Raw genomic sequence first — 12,810 nt, 5'->3', positions numbered from 1 at the left:
AGGCCGTTCTCTCGAGTCGTGTCGCTGGTCATGGAATGATAGAGTTTGCACGTCTCTCTCACGTAATATTGCTATCTGTGGCTTCCAAGAAGTGTATTCTCGGTGCATATTGCCAAAAATTTTCCCTGTGAGGGTGGTGCGGCCCCGGCACAGGTTGCTGAGAGAAGCTGCGGATGCCCCATCCCTGGAAAGTGTCCAAGGCCAGGCTGGACTGGGGGTCTGAGCAACCTGGAAAGAAATGATCTTTAAGGTCCCTTCCAACCCAAACAAGTCTATGATTCTAAAACACAAATATTTTTGGTGTAAATACCGACCCAAACTATACTGTGCCGTTCTAGGCTGCTCTGTTAAAATGCTTACGAGTTGTTACAGATTAACACTGGTCAAAGGAAACATTTAGACTCATTTATAAGCATGTCTTTTAAGTTAACTTATTCTACTACTTTCCAGATACTTTATGAAAATGTGGCTCTGGGTCACACTATTCTGCCAGCCTGATGTTGGAATACGTATATTTTTGAGGAGAAAAAAGGGGAAAATTTATTTATCATGTTGTTCCCCATCCATATGCAAATTACACTGGCAGAGTAGAAAGAGTGGCCCCCAAATTTTTCACCAGTAGGGTTTCAGTGATTTGAGCAGAGGTAAAGTGGACACTGTGACTTTTGAATTGATTTATAGGTTCTTACACTTCCTCCAAGTGGAAATGGAGACGCTCAGTATCTCCTTTCCTGCAGCCTCCCCGCTCCTCTAACAATTCGTATTTGCACATCACAGCTTCCAGCTGAGACTTCCCAAGGAGGCATTTGACACCTGAGCTTTAAAAACCTTTTAGGGCTGTAAAATGTGCTGCTGCAAATGAAAGCACCGCCACTGTCCCGCTGTCTTTGAGGAGCTCTGACGGGCAGGGGACGTGTGTGCTGAGGGGTGGTGGCTGTGTTTACATTCCCACAGAACTAGAGGTGGTTTCTTGGAGGTTTTGCCTGACCGAGTCAAGTGTCGCAGGGCAGGGGGAGCATTTCCCAGCAATCCTCCCACCTCAAGCCGAGATCTTGTCAAATATTATAAACAAAACAGCCAGGTTTGGTGAGGGCTGGGATGGGAAAACTCCTACGAAAACCGAAGCACTCCAGGAAGCGGTGTGGGTTAATTTAGCTCCTGGCATTCTTCCCTCTGTCTGAATAAATATTGAGCCAACCTCTAACCATGCTGTTGCAGGAAAAATAATTGTGCTGCCGATGGAAGACGGTAATCCAAAGGTGTCAGCAAATAGGGTCACGAGAGAGCTCAAGATGCTGTTCCCTAAGTGTAAGGTTGCCTGTCTTTGCACCATTGAGAAATATCCACAGTTACACCCACTTAAAAAATCTCTCACTGGTGCAGTTAAACTGTGTATCCTCCAGACTCCATTATTTGCCATGTTTCCTGTCAAATCTGTGCAATTTTTTAGCAGAAAAGTAAAAGTGACTTTTTTTTAATCAAACTTTAAAAGTTCATTCGTATTTTATTTTGTTTGCTGGTTTGAGTTGTTTTTTGTTTGTTTTTGGTTTTTTTTTTTAAAGGAAGGTCTTGAAAGGCATTCAAAGAAAATACAGCGACTGATCAAAACTGGAAATGAAACCCCCTGAAATCTGAGAAGTTTTAGAATAAAACAACCTGAAAACCAGAACTGCCTCTCCTAGCACACAAGGAGTGGGAACCCTCCGGATGTGTGGCAGTGGCTCAGCACAAAAGAGAATGGGAAAATACCACGGGAGATGTTTGCCAGCCAAGAAATCTGCTGTTCCTGTGACTCACAGCACTTCCAAACGGAAACATTCGGGCTCTTTTCCTGCCAGAAACTGACATCGTTTTCAGGCAAAACTCACCACTTTTCTCCCTGGCAGCTCTGGTTAGAATGGTTCCCATTTTTAAATGGGAGCAGCCTTCTATCCACAGGATTTTTTTTTTTTTTGTCAAGAAGCTGCCCAGAGAAGTAGTTGAGTCACCATCTCTGGAGGTATTTAAAAGATGTGTGGATGTGGCACTTAGGGAGAGGCAAAAGAGTCAAGCAGATTTCAGTTTTGAAGATGATTTTCTCTTTTATTGCAAATGTACACATTACACTACTGATAATGCACAGAAATTTTAAAAGCTATCGTTGGCTAAAATTCGATTGATTACAAAACTTGGCAAGATTCGTTACAACTTAAAAAAAATGCCTTCAGGACTATATAAATAGAATTTTGAGCATAAATAAGAGTAACAAAATAAACAGGTGTATGTATTCAATAAATTAATTATAAATATTGCATTAGCAGTGAAGTGCTAGGTCAGAAGAACACCAGTATTGCCAGAAGAGGTTTTTTTGGGTGGGTTTGTTTTTTTTTGGGGGGGGGGGTATTTTTTAGGGTGTTTTTTTTCTTTTTTTTTTTTTTGTACAGAAACCTGTATTATTTATGAACCTTTGAAACAAGTAGAATCCCTGAACCATCCTTTTTTTTTTTATTCCTTCACTGAATCTTTTAAAAGGGAGAACAGAACTTGAAAACATCAGGTGCCTTGGCCAGAGGTACTCACAATCCCTCTTTCCAAGGAGAATCCTGACCCATTTCTTCAGCTTTTAACTCACTAAACCATCTCTCCATTGATTCCCATTGATGCTGAATCAAGCCTGGAAGTGACTTGAAAGAATTCCTGGTGGTTAAAGGTTGAACACAAAAAACCTATTTTATAACTGATTTGACCTATACATCTGTTCTCAGTGTTTTTCTCTGTTTGCTAATGACATATACATGCTTATATACAACAGAATCTTCACTTAAACATTCATTTGAGCTGCTCATTCCCTACCTGATGAACATCAATTTCTAGCCCTGGGCATTCTTCCAACCACACACTGAATTCTCACTGATTTTGATGAGAACTCTCTGTGAGGTGATTCTGATGCCACAGAGAACATAATTTATCCTACAAAAGAAATCAACAATCAAGTCTCCCAAAGTACTTTTTAGCAGTAAGGGAAGGGAGAAATTTTTCCCTTTCTTTCCATATTTTCTAAGGGAAGAAAAAGCACAATATACAAGCAGGGTTGATTTTTTTTTTCAGTAGTATGCTTTAAATAGAAAGTTTTTCCCAGAATGTTGTTAGCAGCCTTTTAAGAAGCAGCATTAACTCAAATTACATCTGGCATGATGTTTTCCTTCATCTAGTTTTGGTCCAAATGTTTGAGTTTGAAGTCTCTGAAGAGGAAAAGGTTTTCTGCATTTGCTCATAGGAGCAGATATAACAGGTGAATATATGTGGAAGTGAAGCTGGTGTAGAAAAATTATAGTTATTTTATCACCACCTATGGAGGAATTCTGATAAAGCTGCTAAACTTTTTCCATTTAATCCTCCGTTTCCAAATAAAACTATGGATAGGCAATTCTTTAGACTATAGAACCGCCTCTTTGCACTCATTTCCTACAGGTACAACCAGGATGAGGCTGGCTCCGTATCCAAATACACAAAAAAGTTCCCAAATATCACTACACAAAAAGCTAAAAACCCTGCAGTAGTTAGCAATATTTTTGTAAAAACATGTGTGGAAGCACAGTCACTTCTGGAAGCTGGGGCTCTTCACTGGGGACAGTTTAGAGGCGATGCCAAAGGGGTCCATGCTGTCCGTCTCCAGGGGCGAGGAGAACACCTCTGGCTCAAAGGCCTGGCTGTAATCACCATATTCACCAAAGTCTGCTGACTCTACAGGCACGGTGTTGATCATGGGCAAGAAGTGAGACAGGGGAAGGAAATCTTTCCCCTTGAACTGCTGTCTTTGTTTTGCACTGCTCAGAGACACTGATATTCCGTGTTTTTTGGATTTATACACATTGTAGCCGTCTGGGCGAATCTCCTCCTCAAAGGAACAGTCTTCAGTGGAATACCTGAGCTGAACAGCAAGGAATAGCAAGAATTACAAATATACCCACCAGGCTGGTTGTATTCAACCACAAAACAAACCTTGGATGGGAAAAGTCCTTGTCCCTCAATGGGGCTGTCCTTCTGCCTTGTCCCAATCTCTATTCTATTCTACTCTATTCTATTCTACTCTATTCTATTCTGTTCTGTTCCAGAACCCCTGAAGTTCTTTCCATGTCCATCCCATTAAATAAGCTTTGAAGCCTGGGATGTGCTTCTCCACAGCCACCACACTTATCCTGTCCTGAACACCGGGAAAAAGAGTCTCAGATGCTAGTGCTGATTTAGATGGACTGTCCTTAATTGCAGTCATGAGTCCTAATCCAAGTATAGAACTCCTGCTCTGGTAGAGACTTGCCTGTGCAAGGGCTTCAGGATCAGGTCTGTAGAAAGGCAATGTGGCCAATCAGTAAAACAATGCTAAAAGGTAATTCCTGCCTTTTTCTGCTCAAAATTTATTGAAATTGCCAAAGACCCTTATAAAAGTGTAATTTTCACATTAACATGAGAACTGTTGAACTGATACTAGCACAAGTTAGGATTTTGTAGAGAAGATTGTATTTTCTTAGGTATGAATTTGTAGAATTACATTTTCAATGGCCAGTACAGATATTATATATCTGTAGCATCCTAAGTTATAAATATATATATATGTAAATAATGTATTGTATTTGTGTATTAGATACACATCAGCAGGTCAGACCCCTCCAGGTCTTTACACCAGCACTGCATTTCCTGCAACTCTGGTGCTGTTTCCCTCTCAGCCACTGCAGGTGAATGAACCTGTGGTCAATAAAAGAGAATTGCTGATTATGTCTCAGTCTGCAGACAGGAAAGTCCTTACATGAATGTTCTGCCTGTCTGAACAGAGAGCATATTTAATACTTTTGGGTCTTTCTCAGATACCCTCAGTAACACGGAGTAAAATTAAGGGCATGTATTTGGTTTTCTTTTAAAAGCATGCTTTGAATTAATAAAGTAATTTTTAAAAATATGTTTTCTCCAAATAAAATGGTGCAGTATTTATCCTTCCACACACACCTTATATCTCAGAAAAATACGTGTATGTGACAAAAAATTTGGGCTGGATTGTTAGCTGTCTTTATAATTGCTCAGCCTCATCAAAAACATGATGAAATAAAAGAGATTCTTGCTCAAGAAGTGCACACTACAAACAACAAACTGGGTCCCCATATCTCAGCTACACCTTTCCCTTTTCGCTTCATTGGGATGGTCTCTAGTCTGTTTTTTAAAACAAGTACCAAAGAGACTTCTTAAGTATTTCCAGATTTTTTTTTCCACAGGAGGGATTTTTTTTTTTTTTCCACAGGAGGAGCCACAGTATGCCAGTATATTCAGCATTTCCCCTAAACTACTGGCTACAGCACACAGTACATTCAAAAACCAACCCCAGTCATCAGTTTTCCAGTGTCAAAACGGGCCATGTTGCAGGAGCACAGGTTCAGCCCCCAGACACCGTGTTTGCCCTTTTGTTCTCCCAGTCCTGAGCGTGGTGCTGATAAGGTAAAGATTTATCTGCAGAGCTGCCTGGCGGGGCTATGAGCACAGAGGTGACAGCAGGTGTCCCCAGCACGGAGATGGGACAGCATGGCTACATGCTGTTGTGTTTTCAGAATAGAACCCCAGCCTGCATCTAGCACTCTACACCAACAAATGCTGTTCCAGTCGATGTGTACACCTTTCAAATGGTGCAGTTATAGGAAAGCCATTTTAAAATTCACTGATTGCTTAAGTTCAGCTGGTAGCTCCAATGGGAGCAGAATCCAGGCTCTGATTTGTTTTGGATATACATTAAAGAATTAAGCTAATAATTGACCTGCCATATCATCGGAACCTGTGCACTTCATCTGAGCCTCGACTGATTTGAGTTCAGAAAAGCATGGAAATTCAGACAGAAAGGCTTAATTCTATGTTTTCCATTCTAAATTCTATCCTCATTCATAAAGATCAGTGTTGCTGTTATTAAAGATACTAGGAGTTCTGAGAATGGGCCTAGTCCTTTCCTGACTGAAATCAGCAGAAATTTTGCTGGAGTAATCAAAAAAGAATAAAGCTGTATCTTTACTGTGGCATCATGAAAAGCCATTGCTCTGTGAAACTCGGGCTTCTCTACAGACTAAATCTGAACTGCTCCTGTCAAATTCTAGAGTCAATAATGTATTCACATGCCTTAAAATGAGTTTATGTCAATGACTATTTGCTAAACCTAGTGAAAAAGCTCACCTAGTGGCATCAGTGGGGCACTTAACTCCCCAACCCCTCAGAGTCCTGCAGGTGTGCTGTTATAGCAGGGCAGAAGTGAGGCGGTGGAGAAACATCCTTTCCCCCTCAAAACCCTTTTTCTGTTTGTAACTTCCTGAGAGATGGCAACCCCATGTTCCTGGGAGTTGTATGCCTGGCAGTCAGCTGACTGCAACTCTTCTTCAAAGGAGCAATCTCTTTTAAAGTTTTTCTTCCAGAATACCTGACCTGAACAGCGAGAAATTATTCATATTCTACAGCAGAGCTTAATCTATTTCTGCAGCAGAACCACAGTCTTCCCCTGATGAGAATTTTAAACCTAAATGCAATTTTGCCCTGGGCTGTACTTTCCGTATATTGTGGCAGAGCACACGCAAAAAAACATCGTCTGCTTTCTAAACGACATTTTCTTTCTGCCTTCTAACAATCCCCGCAGCCTTTCGGGCAGTGAGGGTGACCAGAACCGCCCGTCCTTAGGGAGAACAGGCGGGGAAGGTGGGGGAGGGAGGCTGGCGGACACCTGAAAGCTTTGTTACCCCATTATTAGAACACGCCGCTGTTCCAGAGCGGAAAATCCCCCCGGGAAGAGCAGCGCGGGTGCTCACCTGCCCGTGCAGCCGCCCCGCCTCGTCCATGCACAGGTACCGGGAGCTCTGCACGCCCTTGATGGCCACGGTGCGCACGGCCACGGCGCGGATCTCCAGCAGACCTGCGGGCAGAGAGAGAGCGAGAGAGAGAGGGGGGACAGCAGTGTCATCCCTGCGGTCCCGGCCCTGCCCCGTCCCCATCCCCGCCGCCGGCACTCACTCTGCGGGCTCTGGCTGCCGGCCGCGTCCACCCGGCCGTCGGCGCCGATGCGCAGGAAGCAGCTGAAGAGGCCGTGCTTGCTGGCGGTGTAGAGGTGCCGCAGCCGGATGGGCTCTCCCCAGCCGTAGTTGAGGTGCGGGCCGGCGTCGGGCAGCGGCAGCGGCAGCGCGGAGGAGGCGGCGGCCGCCAGACCGAGCAGCGCCAGCGCGGCGGGGCGCAGCCCCATCCCGGCTCGGCGCCTCGGGGCTGTAGCACGGCCGCAGCCGCCCCCCGGCCTTTTATAGCTCGCCGTTATCAGCTCCATCGATCCAGCCGCATCCGATATAGAGCCCATTTCATAGCCGGATCGGTCACTCCCCTCGCAAATATTGAGCGGGTGACACCATTTCACAGGGGAAACCCTAAAGTCGCGTCCTCCGCATCCGCATCTACGAGCTCTCTGCTCCTGCGAGTCTCCGGCCGCGGTGCCGGGGCACTGCAAGTCCCGCAGCCCCGATGTAGCTCCGGGACGCGGAGCGGGGGGGGGGCGTGTGTGTACCCAGCCCACCCAGTGGCAGGCGGCTGCTCCGCTCCCCGCCGCGGCTCAGCCCCTGCCCTCGCCCCTGCCCGTCCTGTATTTCATTTCCCTCTTCAGAAATCAAAGAGCTGCTGCCTAAACCTGGGCTCACCTCTCCGGCAGGGGCCGAACGCTGGCGGAGCGGGACGGCCGCTCCCGGTTCCGGGGGCACGGTGGCACACGGCGCTGGTACAGCCCGGTCCGGCCCTGCAGAGCCCGGTCCGGCCAGGTACCGGCGGCTGCGGGTGTCCCGGCGCGGCTCCGCGCTGGATCCCCGTCCGGCCATCCCCGGCCGTGTCACTAGATGGAGCCTGGCTCCTGGGATGCGGCTGCCTCGCCTCGGAGGAGCCGCTCCGGGCGCGCTCTCCGGCTCCTGTTCGTCCCCGCTTCTTACAAAGAGACCGGGGGGGGGGGGGGGGGGGGGGGGGGAAATATCCTGGGTGAAGTAAAACTGCATCGCCCGATTTAAGCTTCAAACAGAAATTTTCTTCTGGTCTGCGAATGGGTTTTTTCCACGTGGGCTCCTACCAGGGAGCTCGCTCAGCGAGTTCCCCTGCAAGGAAGAAGACACACGCATTTGGGGCTTTTCTACCGTATTTGCATCTCAGAGATATTTAAAGGGATTACTGCCGACTTTTCTGCTGTACATCCAAAGTGATCATTGGAGGAATTTTCTCAGATTTCAAAAAAGAAAACTGGTAATTTCATAAAGAAAAATAATTTCTTTCCCCCACAGGACATTAAATGACAATTAAACAGACATAACCCCACCTCCTGACCAGCTTCTCTGAAACACAAAGCTTCGGTCAGCTTCCACGTACTGTTTTTATATTTTGCTACTTGTTTGCTTTCATCCTTTTCTCCCTACACTTGCATCTCTCTCCTGCAAACACTCCCAAAAAAAGCTTTTCTTCATGAGCAACCTTAGGTCAGTGAGGATGAGCACATAGACAAGACCACACAAAAATGCAGAGGTTTGTAGGATGGTGTCTTGCACTTACTATCATGTGCAACTTCAGGTGTATTTAACTGGAGTTAGCTACATCGATCAGTCTGAGTTTGGATGATCAGGGTCTTGCAAACAAGCTCAAACAAACTCACCAGGAGCAAGGGATTGAATCTTATCAATCATTTCAAAAGCTACTGCTTTTGATTAGCTTTGGGCACTTTTTGGTGATCAGCTTGAAACATCCAGAAAAGATCCTAGTTTTCCCCTGCATGGTTGCTGAATAGTTAATAAGGATTACGACCACTTTTCATTCAGGTGTCTCCTGCTGCATTCTCCAGATCATATGTGGGCTTTCCTACCAATTCTGGTCTTTCTTACATCACAGAAGCTCACAATATTATAAGCCAAGTAAATAATACTAAGGCATGTGGTGAAAAATTTCTTTTTTTCCTCTGCAATGTTATTACATGGCTGCTACAAAGGCAGTTCCTGCCCTGCAAGCCTGGGCCCCACAGCAGTTGTGCATGTAACTCATTCTGGCATTCTTCGAGGTTCTGAGCACCCACCACACACGCAGAGGTTATGGTCTGAAATGAATCTGAGAAGTTTCTTAAGCTCAATTTTTCTGTGCATCTCAGTGAATAGAAGCTATTTTATGATCACTACTTCTGCAATACTCTACTGGGAACAATAATCGTGATTGTAAGTTTTATTTTTTTCATCAAGAAGTTCAAGCTTCCTTCAAGCAGTAAGGAATTGGTGCGTGAAACTTGTTTATTCATCTCTGCGAGTATCAAAAATTGAGGAAGAAAGGACAAATCATTTGCACTAAATGATATTTCAAATCAGTGAAAAAGCTGGCCATAAAGGAGAATGTCCCAACAAATCAATAGAGAGCCTTTAAAAATTATTTTCGTTGCTGCTCTTGCTGATGTTACATGGGCTGATGTTAAAGGGTTCATTTCTAATCAAATTAAAACAAAAATTGAGCACTTAATTAATTTTTTGGAATGGCCTCTCTTGTTAGGGGAAAGTTTCAACCTAAATAATTTGTCCAAGTTGCCCTGTAGTCCTTGACAGAGGTAAGTGCCTGCAAACACTTAATTGGACTGAATAATACCAATCCTATCACAAAACAGCTGCTGAAGAGATATGGGCTAAATATACCCTGAAAGTGTTAATTTCTTTATTGCTTCTGTAAAGAAAAAAAAAAAGCCTAGATTTTAAACTCAGATTCAGGACCTTATTTTTAGATAGAGATAAATAGGCTAATGAATGTCACTGAATTCAAAATACAAGAGTTGCAACACAGGACTTTAATTTCAGTTCCTGTCTGTGTCACTGAACTTTAACATTTATTGGCATCTTTTATCAAAGTTCAATAGAAAGACGCATGCCTTTGCATGTTCCTACAAATGCATTTGCAGGAAAAAAAATATGCTTGCAGAACAAATGTATTGTACAGTAAATCCCACCATCACTTCCAGTGCTGGACCTGCTTCCTGCAACAAGGAAACCTGGTAGTGTCGTATTTTCTGCTTTTATGAGGATAGGAAAAACAACCAAAAACCCATGAGGGAAGTCTTACAGAACAAAAATACCCCCTGACCAAACAGTTCACAATTGCAAAAGCATTTTCACCTGTTGCAATGAATCATTTATTTTCACTGCACTTTTCAACATCCCAATGTAATTTCTTCAGAACGAGAAGCCCAGCTTTTGGTAATAACGAAGTTGAAGTGAATGTGTTTTGGAAGAATAAAATTAGATATAATTACAAGTCAAACATCCAGAGATCTTGGAACACACTGAAAAGGTAACAGAGGGCTTGTGCTGTACTGGATAACAACATCATTGAAACCAACTGGGAAGAAACGAAAAAAATTAAATTCTTGCCCTATTTCCTCATCATTTTTGTGGCCACAAAACTGATGAGGAAATAGGGCAAGAAGCCATCCACGAGTCAAAGTTGGTCATAGCAGGCTACCTTGAGGTAGAGATCAAAGGAGAAATTATATAGGTGAGGCACTCAAGACTGAGTGAGGGTCAAAATGTGATAAACTGGACATGTTTAGGATGAAGAGATATTTTATCAATTATGGAATATCTTTGGAATATCATGGTGAAAGCCCTGGTTGTCAAGCCACTTGTCACTTCAGGAAGTGGGAAATATCACCGAAACATTGAAGACTTTCTGCTTCCTTTGGGGTGTCTTTGGGGCCTCCTGCAGATTTTAGTTGGAATTACACGAGTGTGATCCAATATTACTTTTGTGAAGAGATCTGTCAGTTGTTCCCCCTTTTCTCTGAAGTCAGAGGTTGGAAGAATTACAGAGGCTGCAAATACTCTGAGGGCACTAAGGTTCCAGGCCAGGCTGGAGATGTCAGTGTTAATGCCGCTGGTTTCTGGTTTCTGCTGTAGTTCCTGCCAGTCATCCCCGAAGTGACAGAGAAAAGAAAATTATTTTACCCATGGCAGAGGGCCAGGAGAGCACTCCAGCCTTTTCTCTTGCTTCTGGTGGAGAAGAATATGTCAGGAGAATGAGGGAAGGCAGAAGTGAAGACACAGGACACTGCGATACGCAGTTATTTGAGCACGAGCTTGTTCTATAATGAGCCTTATCAGCACAGCACAAGTTAAAAAACCTGCCTAAGAAGGAGAGGTTACTCCACCATATGTCAGGGACTGCTCTGCTTCCCAGCTGCTTCTGCAATCCAAGAGGCATGGAGGTGACAATACTTCTCCCCGGGCTGTGAATGAGTGCAGAATTGAGATTCCACAGCTCCCACTGCGTGCACCCACTGACAGCATGTCATAGGATAGGACGGGCACTCACCAAGTCTCTCCCCTGATACCACAGTCCTCAGTGAGTTTGTAGGATTCAAATGCATCAGATACTTACAGATTTTCCAAATGACCCACCTCCAGAGGGGTTCTGCTTCTAAAACCACCCTGCTAAGGCAGGTCAACTGGTTGGGGAGGTTGTTGCTACTGTAATTGGCGTGTATTGTTGCTAGTTCTTTCCAACCAGCACGGCCAGACAACCAATTTCAAATATCTCTCACCATTCTGTTATCTAATGCTTCCTCAGCTTTTGCTATCAGTCGATGCATTCCAGAGAGCACTACTGAGCCTGGAATCGACTTGGAGCTCGCACAGTCAAATGATAATCTTCTGGTTAGGTCTACTCTAAATCTCACAAAATTCCCATCAGCTTCAAATAGCCTGGATGTGTTTTTTTCATCACTGCAAGCCATTATTTTATGTTTTAGAGGTATTTCATCCACCCTATCTTTTCTGTGTGCTATGAAATCCTTCAATACTCCACTATAGAAGAAACCTTACTGATTTTATGGGATCATATTTGGTACGGTGCTTCTCCAGCACTTTATTTACACTAAACCAACAGAAGTTGTTTTTTTCTTACATTTTTTTTCTTATGTTTTAAGCAAATCTTCATCCTGCAACAGAAATGAATAATTGAAGGTTTCTTTGCCCACAGATTACATTTTGATTTCCAGCTTCACCTAGGGAGTAATGCCCCTGGACTTTGCTTACACAGTGTGTTTGTGGAAACCGTGAGGAAAGCGTTTCTGGAAGAGGGTGACTCTAGATCATCAGCTTCTCAGTAAAATGTGGTCTCCTTGGAGCATTTCCCTGTATTCTTTTCCTGACAGTAAATACTGCTGTCTTTATGACAAAGTTCCAGCTTCACTGGAAATATTTTTTATTTAATAGACAGAGAACAGTAGAAGAAGATACACCAGAAATGCTTCAAACTAGCAAGAGTGCTTGAGTACTCAATACTTGGAGCTGTGGTCCTGTACAAATATGTCTGGACAGGCAGAATTGATCAGGTGGTCTTATTCAGCCTGATATAGTGAAAATTCCCACGAAATCCCTCCTGAAGAGCATAGTAAGAAGCCAGGATTTGCAAAGGCTTTGGCAACAAGACCAATACAGGGCCATTAAAACAAACCTGATCCTGGAACAATTTCACTGAGTGATATCTGGGATGAATTTATCCCACAGAGGTCTAACTTTGACTGGAGGTACATTGTTAGGAAGGACACTGAGCCAGGGGCACTCAGGTGATGATTTTTTGGGAGTCAGAAGTAAGAAGGAGAGGTATGAAAGGGGTTTAGCTCTGCCTGTCTGTCTGGTGAGACACTGAATCCCTCCTTTCCCTTGAACTTAAACCACCTCAGAAATGTGATTGTACCTTTGCTTAAAGGCAGATGTTTTCTCAAAACCACCTATGATAATAATCCCAATTCAGTCTAAAAATGATACTACA

The 12,810-nt window shown here is 43.9% G+C and overlaps 1 protein-coding gene across 1 annotated transcript; it reads right to left on the bottom strand.

The window, feature by feature from the left end:
- Nucleotides 1–2,061: 2,061 nt before the first annotated feature.
- Nucleotides 2,062–7,342, bottom strand: FGF19 (fibroblast growth factor 19). Its single transcript, XM_066186853.1, has 3 exons — nt 7,009–7,342; nt 6,807–6,910; nt 2,062–3,910 (listed from the first exon to the last, which is right to left on the bottom strand). The coding sequence occupies exons 1-3, from the start codon at nt 7,340–7,342 to the stop codon at nt 3,578–3,580; spliced, it is 771 nt and encodes a 256-aa protein (XP_066042950.1). The 3' UTR covers nt 2,062–3,577.
- Between the last annotated feature and the right edge of the window lie 5,468 nt (nt 7,343–12,810).

The sequence above is a fragment of the Chamaea fasciata genome, unplaced genomic scaffold, assembly GCF_029207755.1.
Source record: "Chamaea fasciata isolate MVZ Bird 193981 ecotype frontalis unplaced genomic scaffold, bChaFas1.0.hap1 SCAF_7, whole genome shotgun sequence".
Lineage (NCBI taxonomy): Eukaryota > Metazoa > Chordata > Aves > Passeriformes > Sylviidae > Chamaea > Chamaea fasciata.
The sequence above is the reverse complement of the archived record's forward strand: the minus strand, read 5'-3'. Positions and strand labels throughout refer to the sequence as shown.

Coding starts and splice junctions, on each gene's coding strand:
- FGF19 (XM_066186853.1), bottom strand. CDS start 7,342: ATGGGCTCTATATCGGATGCGGCTGGATCGATGGAGCTGATAACGGCG. Junction 6,911..7,008: donor CGGCAGCCAGAGCCCGCAGA/GTGAGTGCCGGC, acceptor CTCTGCCCGCAG/GTCTGCTGGAGATCCGCGCC. Junction 3,911..6,806: donor CGGGGCGGCTGCACGGGCAG/GTGAGCACCCGC, acceptor CTTGCTGTTCAG/CTCAGGTATTCCACTGAAGA.